The sequence below is a fragment of the Gadus macrocephalus genome, chromosome 22 (genome assembly GCF_031168955.1).
Source record: "Gadus macrocephalus chromosome 22, ASM3116895v1".
Lineage (NCBI taxonomy): Eukaryota > Metazoa > Chordata > Actinopteri > Gadiformes > Gadidae > Gadus > Gadus macrocephalus.
In genome coordinates, this window is record NC_082403.1 from 8,925,351 (window position 1) to 8,940,807 (window position 15,457).

Here is a 15,457-nt window from a genome sequence, read left to right on the forward strand (position 1 = left end):
TCCACCCACACCCACCCCCAACCAACTGCAAATCATTCCAGCTGTAGTGCTCCATCACAAAGATGGGCTGTAAATGTTTGGACTCCATGGATCTGTATTAAGCCGGTCTCCCATAAACAACGCGTTGAAGTTCAGGCTATAGACAGGCCTCTGGTGGGACACAGCAAACAAATGCTGCCTGTTTTAAACGTGTGGTGAAGCTGATGGTATTTAAAGACTTTTGGGGTTGCAGGATTCCAGCGATGGTGCAACGACCACCATCCATGAGTGCTCCAGATGGCACACGCACACGCACGCACACGCACACGCACACACGTACACAATGCATAACACACTCACACACACATGCACATATATGTGACAAGCACACAGAGCAGATTGTGCCGTTTCTTCGTGAGTTAATATATTAAAATAATAAACACACACACACACACACACACACACACACACACACACACACACACACACACACACACACACACACCACCCCTGACCCTGTTTCCACTATACTCTGTCTCTCCTCTTGGGCAACACTATTGAATGATGATGGCAGAGATTATGGATCTGTATAAATCCCAGCAGGTCTTTAGAAGAATGCCCACGCTGTGCTCTTAATGCGCTGAGGGGAGGATTATGAGGACCCCTGCATGTGGTGTTGTGGCTGCGTACATACAGTCAGACCACACCAATCTGTTACAGATTTGGACCAAGAGGGGTAGAAAAGGGGTTCGGTATGACTGTGTGTCTGTGTTTCTGTGTGTGTGGGGGGTGTAGCCTACATACTGTAGTCATTCTCAACTATGGGGCTCTAAATCAGGCAGCATCCAAGATGGAGGGCCCTGTGTATTTCTCTTAAAGTACCTTGGCCCACGTTGAGACGGTTTCTGAATGAATCATTTTGCTTGAATTCTTTCTCTTTCCCCTCCTTGGAAGAGTTGCCAAGCAGCACCCAGAGGTTCGGTTGAACGTGGGTCCAATTAAACACACGTGTGGATTTTCATATCGAAGCTCGTAAAAAGTAATCCTGAGCATTTGACATTACATCTACATAAGGAATGCTAAGCCTCCACACGTGTAAGGTGTTAATATCTGTATCAGAAGCAGATGCTCTTTATCACACTTGGAGTTTATTCCCACTTGTAGGTGTATTCTGTGTTGAGGTCCCTCGACTGTATTACCAAATAAAGGTTTTTTTATTCATGGCAGGGCCATTCAACGAATGTGGATGTGGTGGGACCGTTTTAGGAACTATTGTAAATAACAGGAATGCTGTTCAAGCGATTGGACCACAAGCCGGCTTCGCATGGGCTTGTCAGGTTGTGGGTTATGTTGGACGATTCTTATCATCGTCACGTTTGTTATTATATAGAGAATGACATTTCAAAGAAAATCCGTTTGTCTTTTACATGCTCCAATGCCACAACTATTTTTTGTTTAGGAATCTAATCCAAAACACAACTGTTGTGCAGTTCACAACCCAGTGAGCTCCACATGCAAGCTGTCTGCTATTGCCTGGTGTCGAAAGTGTGTCGGGCTTAAGCAAATCCTTACCGCACTCTAGTGGCTTGGGTGGGTACTTCTCCTTGCATAGAAATATAAATGCAATCCCCTTGTTAGATTAAACATAATCAACAATCCAAATAAAACAACAAATATTCTTTTGAAATTAAAAATCATTCTGTGTTCTTTTATTTAATTTATTTTGTTTTGCAAACATTCTGCCAGCAGGTGATATAATCAAATTTGCTAATCATTTCTTAGAAGCACTGCTCATTTTACAATCAAGCCATGTTAAAACTAATCAAAAGTGTCCTCCGATAATTCAGAAAAACTTTTGAGTGAAAACATCCACCAGAGAATCAAAGTATGTGTTACCATTGGACAAAACACACATAAGTGCGTATAGACTTTAAGTGCACACATCGACTCAAAACACACAAACTTGCACACAACAACTCATACTCACACACACGCGACAATTTATGTATTTGGAAATGCAACATAGAAATGCGTAAACAGAGCCATTAGCTAGCAACCAGTGATTAGCGATGTAGCAGAGGTATAATTAGAATGGTCTAATTACATATATAACCGTCTAATTACAGTATTGCCTCATTGTTCCTTTCTACCTCTAATCTACTACGCTAGTCAATCACGAAAGCATTTCACAGCCCAGAAAAAATAAGTTAAATAAATAAATAAATACATGGAAATAACAAAGAACAATCAGACCTTTTGACTTTGGTTAGGATTGTAGAACATCAAAATAACATTCCAGGGGACAGCTTTAGGCTGAAATGATGACGCTTAAGAGAAACAAGTGTTTTAGAGTGTCATCTGGACAAAATTACAGTTAGTGGGACGAGAGGTGAAGAAAATAAGATAGTTTTTTTTGCTCTATCTACATATATGCATTATTTACTATAAATGTATACAATATCGCATAGCTATAAGTGCAAGCGTCAAATTCGTAACTGATACAGAGGCGAGTTTATAATGTGCCAGCCACTACCCAAGCAATAAGGTCCTGCAAAAAATGTAAGAATGTAAGAAACGTAATTACATTTGCATATTTGTCACTATAGAAAGGTTCTCATATACAAATGAAATACAAAAACAAAATCGCTGAGATGTCTACCTTTTTTTTGTTTGTTTGTTTCTTCGCTCTAGCTGAGTAAATACTCCACAAATATATATTTTTTTTAAGGGGGCCAATACGGCCGCGACATAATCGTCGTCAGTTACTATTCAGATTGGTGCCTCGCGGTTGTATGGTGACCCGTCGGACGGGCGTCGGGTCCGCGTTGCGATTGGCCACCAGCTCCTGCAGTTGCAGCGCTCCTCCACCAATGAAACAGAAGGCGGGACACACGGGGCCGGAGCAGTCCACGTGCCCCTCCCACAGAGGCCGCAGGGAGTGGGCGTCGTAGAAGGTGACCCGACCTTTCTCAAAGTCGAGGCACACGCCTAGCCGGGGGGGCAGGGGGTAGGTGACGCCCGCCGGCGCCGAGGGGCTGGGGCCGTTGGCCACGGGCTCCCGGGCGCTGTTGCTATGGTGACTGTGGTGGTGGCCGCTGTTCTGGGGGAGGTAGATCTTGCCCATGCCCATGGTGAGGAAGCAGAAGGGAGGGGCCGAGTCCAGGGCGTCCTCTGCTCCGCTGTCATGGCCGCTGTCGGGGTCGTAGCTGCAGGGGCCGGAGACAAGAAGGGACACCTCTACAATCATCTCCTGCTCGTCGCGTTTCCGACCGCGTCTGATGGCGAGCGCTTTATAAAGGGGGGGCTTACCGAGGACTGGCCATGTCCTGGGGGAGGTGGAACCACTCCTGTAGCTTGGACTCCAGTCCGACTCCCACCTGTTCAACAGTCACATCAGTGGTTAAACAACAGCGCTTCCAATAGTCGCTCAAATGGATGCTATGGTGTTCGGCCTTGCCTTGACCAGGTAGGACCCTGGCTCCACGGAGCACGCCCAGTAGTGTCGGCCCTGTGTGATGGCCACGTCCCCCACCAGCAGGTCGGAGGTCAGGTGGCAGGACGTGAGGGCCAGGTCGGCAGCCTGCAGGAGGGAGAGCCCGGGAACGCTGCGGGCACAGCGCTGCTCCTTGCTGACGACAAGCCGGTCGGCATGGAGACCCCAGCGGGAGTCCAGGTAGAAGTTCAGCACTGAAGAGAGGAGGAGGAGGGGTCAGGGGAGGGAGGAAGGGGGATCAAGGAGAGAAGGATAGCAGACGGTTCGGGGGGGAGGGCATTCATAAAAAGAATACTTATCAATAGAGGCTTGGAGCGATCGGAGGAACATAAGGATAAAGGCTGACCAACGGGAGCGGGCGGAAGGCGCTAAACATGAAAACATTGGGCCGAAAGGAAGGGAGGAGAGGGAAGAAGGGGGGGAGAGGGGGGGAGAGACAGAACGCCGACATGCATCTTCTTCCCTGACGGCGGAGAGGAGGGGGAGATAAGGAACCTTGGCGTAATCGGCCTCTGCGTCGCCCGGTAAGGAGAGGAAACGCAGACATCCGTCTTTAAAGAAGCAGGAGGACCACACCGTCATACCGGGAGCGGGTACAGGGCGTTAACCAAAAGGACCAGGAATAAACCCAAACAACAAACAGAGAGGGCCATCCCAGGGGTGACACAAGGTACACCGGCAGGACTACAGCTCAGGGCCGGACAGCAACAACAACCCTGGATCTGGAATGGGGATCCATGTTGTTGTCCAAGGTGGAGGTCTTAACGAGTGCGTCAAAAACCTTGCCGGCGGGAGCGGTTCGAATGGTTTAAAAGGATAACAAAGGAAAACAAGGAAGGATGGATGCACTGCACTGCTTACGTTCAGAAGGCATGTTGGTTGGCAGCGAGAAGGTGGAGGAGAGTGTGGGGTGACGGCTGTGATGGAGAAGGACCAGATGAAACCAGATGGTGTGAGGAAGAGAGGGGGACGGAGGTCGATGAATGTTGAGGATGAGAGATGGGGGTGGGTCAGGGGAGAGAGAGAGAGATTGATGGAGAGATGGAGAGAAGAAATAGATGAGAATGGGCAGATGGAAAAAAAAAAAGGAATGAATTATTAAGCAGCACTGATCTAAGGCTTCCTGGTGAACTGTTCAAAAAGTTGAATTAGCAGAAATGATTTCACTATATATTGGGGAGTGATTGTTAATGATTGTTAAGTTGACCTGGTAAATCCAATTACATTTCAAAAGCAAGATGATGAAATTAAATCTAATCTAATCTATATTTTTATATTTCTCTTTGTGGGCACTTGTGTTATCCCCTGCTTAACCAACAGAGTACCTAGCCCTAAGCCATGACCCCAAGGCCGTGATACGAACCGAGCCGTGAACTCGCCGACCATTCCCCCCCTCACGTCTCACCTCCATCTAACGTACACGTTAGCATCCTGGCTCAGCGTCCCACTCTCATTGTACAGCGTGACAACGCGCTCTCCCGCCCACCTTCACTAACAACAACAACAACCACCACCACCACCACCACCACGCCGAGGCGCTGGTCCCCACCTGGCGCGGGCGGGGTGTGCAGGTACACCTCCTCGCTGTACTCGCCGTAGCCCGCCTTGTTGCAGCCGCGCACGCGCAGCACGTACACGCTGTCCATCTCCAGCCGGTCGACCACCGCGCTGGCGCTGCCCACCTCGTCCTGCCGCTGCCAGCCCCAGCGCGCCGCCGCCAGCCCGCCGCGGAAGCCGCCCCGGGAGCCGCCCCCGGGCACCACCCCCCGGCGGCGGTACTCCACCGAGTAGTGCCAGGCCGGGGTGGACTCCTGGGGCAGCCGCCAGCACAGGAAGAGCTGGTCGTAGGCCAGGGTGCGCTGGGTGTCGATGACAGGGGCCAGAGGAGCTGTGTGTGGGGGGGGGGGAGCACAGGTTGGGATGACGGGTGTCTGCCTTCTGTCGTTTGTTGTTAAGGCGTTACTGCAGGTGGCTTTGGTGGAAATTGGTGGAGAATTTTTAGGCAGATTTGAAGTTGTGAAATCAATTCTACAGTATGTGAAAAGATCTACTAAATCATCAAAGTCAACTATTGAAGTCGTTACAGCCACGCCCTTATTTGGTGGCGGGGGGAAATGGATCAAAGCCTACTTTGAGCCTCTTCCTCTTCCTCACCTTGTATGAAGTGCAGCTCGGTGAGGAGTTTCAGTTCTTTGGAGACGTCCAACTGGAAGTGTCTGAAGGACGGGTCGGCGGCCAGCTGGAAGCACTGGAGGTTCTCGATGGCTTTGCTCAATCTGGCGCAGAGGGAGACAGGGGAGAGAGCTCTTAGAAACCAGGAGAAGAGACGTGAGCTTGGTGGAGGTAGAGCGTGCTGACGCCGACCGAGGTGGATAAAAGGGTGTGAGACGCGTTGGGGAGCGAAGTCAGTTGAGGAAGATGGACCCATTCTGAGTTGTTGTTTTTTTTTCTTTATTCTGTGTGCTTCTGAGCTAGGCTTTTCTTATGGTTACATTGCAATAAAGACAATGCAGTAGCTTTTGTGCTAATCGTTCTTCAAAAGCAGATATTTTGGCGCCATCTTGTGGCCATTCAACTAATGACACTGCTCCATAGAAAGGTACAGACAAGCAGGGAAAGTAACAGGTGACAATATAATACAGTATAATTAAGTGTGCTTTTCACATGAGCACGACTCATCCTTCCAGTCCCTTATTTTACACCAATTAATGCTTTTGTGGAGTTATGAAATACATAACAGTGGTTTGGGTAACCAGTGGTTTGAAAGACGATCTGTCCTTTCATGTACGGAAACAGCCTGGAAGAGAGAATAAGAATAATAAGACTTATATTTATATGCTGCCTATTTTCTTCCCTGTACCATATAATTTTCCCCATGCAGCCATCACTTATGCTCCAAAACAAACTGATAAGTTACAGTCCATGCTTCTACAACCTGCTAGACAGTCGCCATCAAAAGTGAATTTGATCTGTGAAAGCAAAAGGGGGAGGAAGATCAAATTCCACACAAAAGTGATAGCTGCAAGTAAAACTGAACGCAATGCAGGTTTTTGAACCCTGTATTAAACTATAACACCACTTGTACATTGGTTTGCAGTAGACACCGCCCTCTATAGGTTAAACGCTGCTACTGGAAGCATGAACTTACCGACAGAAGCAGATGAATCATCTGCTGATTAAAGGGAAACCAAACCCTAAAACAATTTATTTTAGATTAAAATGTATTGAGTAGTGGGTAAAAGTTTTAAAAACATGTAAATATAGACTCAAATTGCCCTCTATGGAATAACTTGATGCTATTGCACAGGCTCTATGTTATTGGCCATTTCTGGTCCCCAGGTTACACCAATCATATAACTAATACTGCCCCGCCCCTAAATTAAAGAACCGAATAAATTTTCCAAGTGTGTGTGTGTGTGTGTGTGTGTGTGTGTGTGTGTGTGTGGGGCGGTAGAGAGGGACGGGGAACGTAGAAAAGAGCTAGAACAGGTCAGAGCAGGGCCTGACCTGTTGTGAGTTTGCCGAGCGGCCTGCACGAAGCTGGGCGGGTCCGTCTCCTTCAGCATCTCTTGGGTGAAGGCCATGAGGCCAGCGTGCTCCATCAGGCTCCGCCTCTCTGTCACCTGGCCCGCCAGCGCCTCCCCCCGCCGCTGCCGCGTCCCCTCCAGGGACGCCGTCAGGGAGGAGTGGCGCTCGGCCAGCGACGCAGTCAGGTCCCGGATGCTCTGGGCCAACTGCTCCCTGGCGGACACGCTGTTCACCTGGGGAGAGGGAGAGAGAGAGAGAGAGAGAGAGAGAGAATCCACATAAACAAACGTGAAATGGCTGCCTGACCTGAGAGAGAGTTAAGGCGACAGGCGTGTGTTGCTTAGGCAGGATCCTGAGCTATAAAATGCTGCGGGAAACCCTTGTGTTGCAATATTGTTGCCAAAAATAATACGATGATAATGGATGGTTGATGGCCACGTTACATTCTTCACAAACTTTCCCGTTCTCGTCAAGATATTTTTGAATGGAGTAAATAGCTTCAGTAGAAAAGTTTAATAGCGCAGGTTAGAATAAGAAAACCTATGCAAACCATGCAGCATTAGCAACAGCGGCCATCAATCAACCATATATAGGAACGATACAACATATAGTTTACAGAAATGTTATATAAATGTGTGCAAACCTCTGTCTGAGTGATGGCACTCTCTAGCTGGGTTATCTGAGTAAGAACTGTCTCCTGATTGGACAGAATATAGTTCATCTCCTTGGTGATCTTCTCCTGTAAAAATAAACAGACACACAGCAGACACACCATGGGGTTAAGAGACTTAGCAGAGTAACAGTTAAACGGTAACAACGTAGGAAACTTCAAAGCCCACTTCCCCTTAAAGAGCTTCTAGCTCTTTTCAGGCTGCACCTGAAAATAAGAATTTTGTTCTTAATTTGCTTGCCTGGGTAACTAAAGGTTAATAATAAAACCAGAGTATTATTTCTGAGTCAGACCAGTGGGAACTTCCAACCTGGTCTGAAAACGTATGACTTGGGCCGAGGGTGGTTGGATAAAGATGGCGTCGTCTAACGATTTCTCAGATATTGAGGACCTTTTCTTTTTAACTCGTTCATTTGATAAAGAATGAACGACAGTATCTAAAAAAGTCAAAGTCAGCTAATATAGCTTCCAAGTCTTGGAAAGATTGGGGTGTCGTTTCAAACTCTGTTTGTACATCCTCGAAGTTCGAAAGTAGTCATGCGAGGGGCGTTGCTATTTGAGTGTACGCTTATCAGCTACCCGCCAAGCTATACGGCCAGTAGAAGCATTAGACTCCACCCATTAAATCAGAGTGAAGGAATACAAGAAAATCAATCGACTGCAACATCCCCCACCCATTTTGAATCATTGACATTGAGTTTACTTTTTCCTCACACGTTCCCATAAATAACCTCAAACAAATGGGGGCATTAGTACCTTGAGTGCCTGGTATGCATGGGCCACGGGCAGAACTTTGTGGCCCGCGTGGACACGCCGCAGCTTGCACAGCGAGCAGAGCAGACGCTGGCAGGAGCGACAGTAGAACTGCAGCTTCTCCTGGTCGTGCTCCGGGCAGGTCAGTACCTAGGGGCATGAACACATAGGCAATGGCGTGATTACATAGCAACAACACTGCATAGAAAGTGTATCGACTGCAGGGGAAAGGGAGCGTTTGGTGGCACTGGTCCGAGCCATGTTGTCAGTGGGTCGGTGATGGACCTTCCAAAAGGTGCCTTGGCCTTCTTCCCTGATTGGAGGAATGGTTCGTGCAGCACCTTGCTCCCTCCCATATGCTCACTCATAATTGGACCGACATGTTAGTGGTCTGAGCAGTCGGGGCAAGGGTTTCTTTGTAGCTTTAAATAGATGTTGCACACATACTTCTTTGTCGTATTACTGGCATAACTGTGCCAGTGTTGCAGGCTCAATTAATTGTATTACCTTACTTTCCTACGTGAATTGCTGCTCTCTCTCTCTCTCACTCTCACTCTATATCTATGTGTATATCTATATGAATATGAACTGATTTACTCACTAAGAAATGAATGAGTGTATAATATATTTAGAGGGAAGGGTGCGGGACCTTGGGTCTGAAGTTGAGCGTGGGCTGGACGTGTTCGTGCTGGGCGCGGGGCGTCCCCCACGGGTGGTACAGCTTAAAACACTCATTGCAGAAGCTGGCTCTGCAGTCCGCACAGCCCTTGGTCGCCTCCAGAGACTGGGGCGGTTTGCAGAACTGGCACATCACCGCCACGCTGCCCAGGTTCACTGTGTGTCTGTACCTGAGAGGGCAAGACAGAGACAACAGGTGGAGGGGAGAAGAGACAGACACACAGAGACAGACAGACAGACGAATATCCAAAGGGAGAGAGACACAAACGGACAGAGACAAAGAGACACAGGCACAGAGAGAGAGAGAGAGAGAGAGAGAGACAGACAGACAGACAGGCAGACGAATATCCATCCAATGGGAGAGAGACACAAACGGACAGAGACAGAGAGAGAGACCGAGAAAGAGAGAGGTATATCCAGAGAGCGAGAGAGAGAGCGAGAAAAAGAGTGTGTGATTTGGGGTTCTCGACATAAGGACCAAGAATAGCGGCAGTACCAAAAAAAGCGTTTTCACAGCGCGTTAACAGTAAGCGCGTTAACCGTGTGTTAACCGTAAGCCGCTGGACTGCAATCCAGTGAAAGTGCAACATCGGCTACTCTAGCCATGTTGCAGTGAGCGCTGTGCTGCATTCCTCGACAGCGCAGCTCCGGCTGATTAATCACGGTCCGTGGTTGGAAGCAACACGCGTCCTGCTTCTTTTATTGTGCTCAATAAAGTTTCACTGACTGGCCATATCCCAGCATGCATACATGCAGTATATAGGACATCTGCAGTACGTGTGTGTGTGTGTGTGTGTGTGTGTGTGTGTGTGTGTGTGTGTGTGTGTGTGTGTGTGTGTGTGTGTGTGTGTGTGTGTGTGTGTGTGTGTGTGTGTGTGTGTGTGTGTGTGTGTGTGTGTGTGTGCGCTAGAATGATCTCATTTCGTGGAACCACAAAAAGGGTGTGTATATACGTCTGTGGTGTTTGTGTGAACATCATTAATCATAGGGGTATTGTAATAGCCCGACATATATAAAGAATATGGAAATTTGAATCCCATGAAATAGAAATGGATGGCACATCATGATTATTAACTGTGAAGTGTGTGTGTGTGTGTGTGTGTGTGTGTGTATTCTAGGCTGTGCATGTGCGTACCTCTCCACGATGCGTTCCAGAGTCAGGTTGCGGAGGCAGTCTGCCAGTCCCTTCTCCCCCAGCTCCACGTCTTTCCCACAGGGGACGCAGGGGAACATCATGACCAGGGGAGGGCCCTCTTTACGCCTGCGCCCGGGATACGTTCCAACTCCTTGAAGAGAACCCGCGCAGAACCACAGGTGGGTTACACCGGGAACACAGATGAAATGGCCATTATTCTGTAGCCATATTGAGTGATTATTCAATGCCTGCGTGACCGAAATGCCAAATTATCGACTTCTACATAATCTAGGTCTATAACAGCACTGCCGATTCTGTCAATCATGACTCTCCTGTTCAATTGACTCTCCTGTTAATACTTTTTCCATTCACATCTTTATTACTGTTATTGTGCAGACGGATATATTTTCTCTATATTTTATACATTTTAATTCATAGTACGATCCTGTAATTTCTGCTGTGAGACCCTCATTTCCCATCTGGGATTTTTAAAGTACACCTATCTTATATTATTACAAAAATAAAAACATTACCCAGCAGGTACAGCAACAACAAACGTAACTGCGATTGCTAGGTTAGGATTGGCTCAAGCTTAGTGAGTGATATCGCCGCTCATCAGTAACCAACGGGAACCACGGGCAGCCTTTAGGAACCACTGAAACCACGACAAACAAACCTGCAACCGAAATCGGGTTCCCTTCAGCTAACGATATCCTGTACTTAGACTAATCAAGCTAGGGCAGCGTTCCCTCGTTATGACACCGCCACACGGACCCATCCCTCCACCGCAACCCCCCCCCCCCCCCCCCCCCCGTGGAGCGCCTCCATCCGCACCTGCCCGGAGCAGCCTGTCGATGGGCCGCAGCTCGGCCTTGGGCAGGGGTCTGCGGGCCTGGCGGGGCGAGCGGGTGTTGGGCGTGGTGGCGGGGGAGTTGGGCTCCGGGGGGAGCTCCGGGGGCGGGTAGCCGCTGGCCACCAGCACCTCGGAGGCACACATCAGGCAGACGCTGTGCTGGCAGGGGAGCACCACGGGCTGCTTGACGATCTCCTTGCACACGGGGCAGTGCAGCTCCTGCTCCATGCTCTTCATGTTGGACTTGGGGGGGGGGGGACAGAGACACACGAGACGGGGTTAGGGTGGTGGCATACACAGTCTGTGGGGAGGGCGTGGGCGCGGAAGTGTGCTGGGAATTTAAAAAAAGAAGTATTAAATGACTCCTTCTGGAGTGTCTGAACAGACACTCTGGAGTGTCTGAACAGACACTCTGGAGTGTCTGAAGACAGTCTCTCTGACAGTGTAAGTATTTACTATAACATGGATGAGTCTTCTTTTACATGCAGCATACAGGTGACTCCTCTCACAGCTCACAGGTGATAGGTCAGTGCACACAAGTGCTTGCACTGCACAAGCGCCGACACTCAGCCTTTAAAACACGTGATGTTTTAAAGCGTCAAGCCACTTAATGCCACTCTACAGGATTGCATGATCTGCGTTTTTTTGTATCCAGTGATATGCCTCCTGTACACTGCGAGATCATTAACCCTAATTGCTCAACCTGATGGATTGGTCAGTCATGTGTAGTTTCTCAATCGCCCCCCCGTCCACTGAGCAATCAAGGAAGATTGAACTCTAAAAAAGGGTTTTATTTTGTAAGCTTGAGTAGATGTGTCTGGGCGGGGTCTTGCAGTGCATTGCAGAGGTTCACTAGAGGGTAACGTGAAGGACTGCAGAATGAACCAATGAGAGACGAGCACCACTGTGTGGCTGCAGATAAAAAGTGACATTCTCCATTCGTCCCTCTTCAATCTCACTCTAGCCACGAAGTCGTCCTAGAAACCGTGTCACAGACAGACCATCTGATTGATTTATATAAAAGAGGTAATCAACCATAAAAGCCCACTTGATTGGTGGATATAAAGAGTTAGCAAACACCAACACATCCCCCGAGTTAATAGCAACCATCTGTGTTTTTGCTGGGCAACTTTACTCAACAAAATAAAGTTACTTCAGTAAGCACTACAAGGCAACAGTTTAAAAAGGAGAGGAGACGCAGTGCCGGTCGACATGAGGTCTGAGTGTCTTTTTTACATGCCCTTCTTAAGATAACAATGGATGTGATCAAAGATCCGGCTCTGAGGATGCTGTACCATAGAAGCAACACGGTAAGGCCGCCGTTGCTCGACACCACGAGCCCCGCCGCACACAGTGCTCTAGATTCTGCTACGATGGCAGCACAGAAATTAACTAGTGAGGAGGAGGAGTGGGACAAGATGACGGCCGCCCTGGATGTGAAATAGTAATGAAGGTCTTATCTAGGCTTCCAGCGTTCTCCAATAGCCCTACATCTGCATTCCACCATCCGACACACCCTTCATCTGAAAGAGGTTTGTCACTTTAAACACAGCCTGTATTGGTCTGATGGGATATCCCTCGACAGAACGCCTATGATGGAGAAAAAAAAAAAACGGACTGCTGACCACGTGACTTGGGTTCGCTGCCTGGGGAATGCTGCAGACGGCATTTCTCGATGAGGTGATCGGTAGTGTGAGAAAAATTCGACTGACATGTCATCCACCACGTGTCTTTAAACAGACCTGTGATTAAATGTATTTCATTGCTTTTGCAAGAGAGATACTTGCCTACCTTAACATTGACATTTGTGGAAAATGCATGTTGGAGCATCAAGATAAAATACATTTGTAAAAGAGATACATACTGGTTCTATACTGCAGACATTAGCTATAGCCATATTGTCACAGTCACAGATCGTTAACAATGCAATAATGTTGATAGCACGTCTGACAAGAACAACATCTCAACATAAAGCTGTGAATTACGGCAATTAAGAATCATATTCCCCCTATCCTCAACCGAAGTCTGTCAGTTCCCAATGTCAACTAGGCTAAGGCCCGTTTCCTCATGGCTCTTTGGACATTTTCTATCGCAAGCGGTCCCATATAGGGCTACACATACCCACAGATGTTCCTTAAAAGCCCAAAGGTAACCCGCGGTGCTGTGCTGTGGGTGTTGAAGCTGCAAGCTAAACACGCGTTGCGACAGCACATCCTACCTTCACCTGGAACCTGGGCGCCATGATGGTGGGAGCATACGGATGCATCGGCGCACCGAGAGGGCTATACGCTCCTTTAAAAGATGGGAGGGTCTAAAAAAAGATGCTCCGCATCCCAGCCTTTGCAAGTGAACGCGGGGATAGAGTAGTAGGCCTATAGGCACGCGATCGGGCCACTGCATGGTTAATGCATGCACCAGTCAACTGAACTAAAAGTAATTTAAAATAGGGGTGGGAATGTGCGCTGTGAATTGGGTTGCAGTAAATTATAGTCGTTTTTCTAAACGGTCGAAAGACCGCAGCATCCCAAGCGGTGTGGCCGCTTCTTGTCTCCATGGAAACAATAACCCTCTCTTCAATTTTATTTTTTCCCAGACCCATCATTGTTACATTCTCTAAAATTCACCTTTCAGGTTCTTTGGTTTCTTTTCAACGGCATGGGGATTTACTATGATATTCGCTTCCATATTGACACTAAACAAGCTCATGGATTTTACCCAGTTATTTTGTAGAGTTATATTATCGCAATCAATTATAGGTTTTTCAATAAGACCATATTGAAAGGGGTCTGCGAGGAACAGGTCCCTTGAAAATGGGGACGAGCCTACAAACCTTTCGAGTGCTCAGGTCAAAGAGGCGTCTGGCAAAATTACTACTATACATGACAACCCACACAATACCCTACACAATGCACTTTAAACCTTATACTTATGCATTAGTTATACTCACACTCATGCGAACCCAAGCATCCATCTGTGTGACCGCTTTAATATCCGTCTCTGCCATCTTAGAAAACGAGAGAAGCCACCGCCGGTGTCGCGTCGAGCCGTCAGCATCTGAACGTGCCTCAGTGGGCTCTCCTCCTCTATCCCATGTGTTTCATCCGCTGGATTTTCCAAATGTTGTAGGACACCGTCATTTTTTGCAGGCGTGTGCTTATTTTGTCTCGAATGGAAGGCCTCCGTGTATGCCCTCGATATAACAGTCTATGCGATCAGAGGAACAAAAAAAATCGTAAAGGCACGTTGCTTTACACCAGAAAGAATCCAAGCTCAACGCACGCCGACGAACGAGGCGTCTTGGTGTAAGCCCCGCCCCCAACCTGCTTTCCCCCCAACCTGCCCCCCCCCCCCCCCCCCCCTTATATCCACCTTCTAGCAGTCACACGGTATCTTTAGGGTTTACGAGATGCTTTTGAAAATGAAAAGAGCTGTGCGTGTTTGTGTGAGGCACTTTATTATTTGTAACCTTTTCGAATAGCACTATCTATTATTGCCTCCTTTATTTCGTTATTTAAAACCTGCCCAGTGAAGAAATACACTCCTCGATGTCAAACTTCTTATTTAATGACAACGATGAAGAAGCCCTGCAGCAATACATAACATGAGCTAGAACCAGTAATTCATACATGCACATGTCTAACATAAATATCTTCAGGAACTTAACCAACCTTGACAACAACAACTATAGTAATCAAGAATGATAATGGACTTACATGAATTATGTTAACAGCTTAATATCCCAGGAACGTCTGTAATGTTGGCAAACACAATAAGCTCGACTCCTAACGGAGCCGGTCAGCTGTCTATATTCCAATACTATCCCCTAGTGGCCGGTGGTAAACTCTGCACCCAGAACAAACTCTTTCCCACTATACCTGATAGCATTTTGTCTTGTGAAACCACCAGTTTGTTAAAAACGAAAAAAAACAGTACAATATCACACATAAGACTCAATGTCATCGTATATCCCCTAGCCTCGCTGTAATTTGTTGCAGTCGGCTGCAGTCATTGCTTCTCCTGACTGCCTGCTTTTCACCGTCAAAAAAATTGCTAAATAGCTTCCATGGTATGGGACCCAAACACCTCAAACCAATGCAGAACTGTTCTACTAGGTGGTACTAATTAGACAAACCCATGGATAATATAATTTGGTGCAACTACAATTTCTTTATTTTTTAAAGATTCCCATTCAATTCATATGGAAAATCGTTTTTTTCATATTGGAAGCTACTTTTTGCCCGATAGCTTCCATGGTATGGCGCCCAAACACCCCAAACCAATGCAGAACTGTTCTACTAGTTGGTAATTATTAGAAACACCCAAGGATAATGTAATTTGTTGCATCTACAACTGTATTCGATTTTTTAA

The 15,457-nt window shown here is 47.5% G+C and overlaps 1 protein-coding gene across 2 annotated transcripts; it reads right to left on the bottom strand.

Annotated features, from left to right (window-relative positions):
• Window positions 1–1,655: 1,655 nt before the first annotated feature.
• Window positions 1,656–14,397, bottom strand: trim46b (tripartite motif containing 46b). Of its 2 annotated transcripts, XM_060042786.1 has the most exons (12): window positions 14,037–14,397; window positions 11,071–11,332; window positions 10,237–10,387; window positions 9,073–9,271; window positions 8,427–8,573; window positions 7,644–7,739; window positions 6,980–7,233; window positions 5,627–5,748; window positions 5,022–5,360; window positions 3,437–3,666; window positions 3,289–3,356; window positions 1,656–3,185 (listed from the first exon to the last, which is right to left on the bottom strand). In XM_060042786.1, the coding sequence occupies exons 1-12, from the start codon at window positions 14,091–14,093 to the stop codon at window positions 2,738–2,740; spliced, it is 2,373 nt and encodes a 790-aa protein (XP_059898769.1). In that variant the 5' UTR covers window positions 14,094–14,397; the 3' UTR covers window positions 1,656–2,737. The 2 variants fall into 2 exon arrangements, with proteins under 2 accessions (XP_059898769.1, XP_059898768.1); XM_060042785.1 differs by lacking the exons at window positions 1,656–3,185; window positions 3,289–3,356; window positions 3,437–3,666 and adding an exon at window positions 3,694–4,389.
• Between the last annotated feature and the right edge of the window lie 1,060 nt (window positions 14,398–15,457).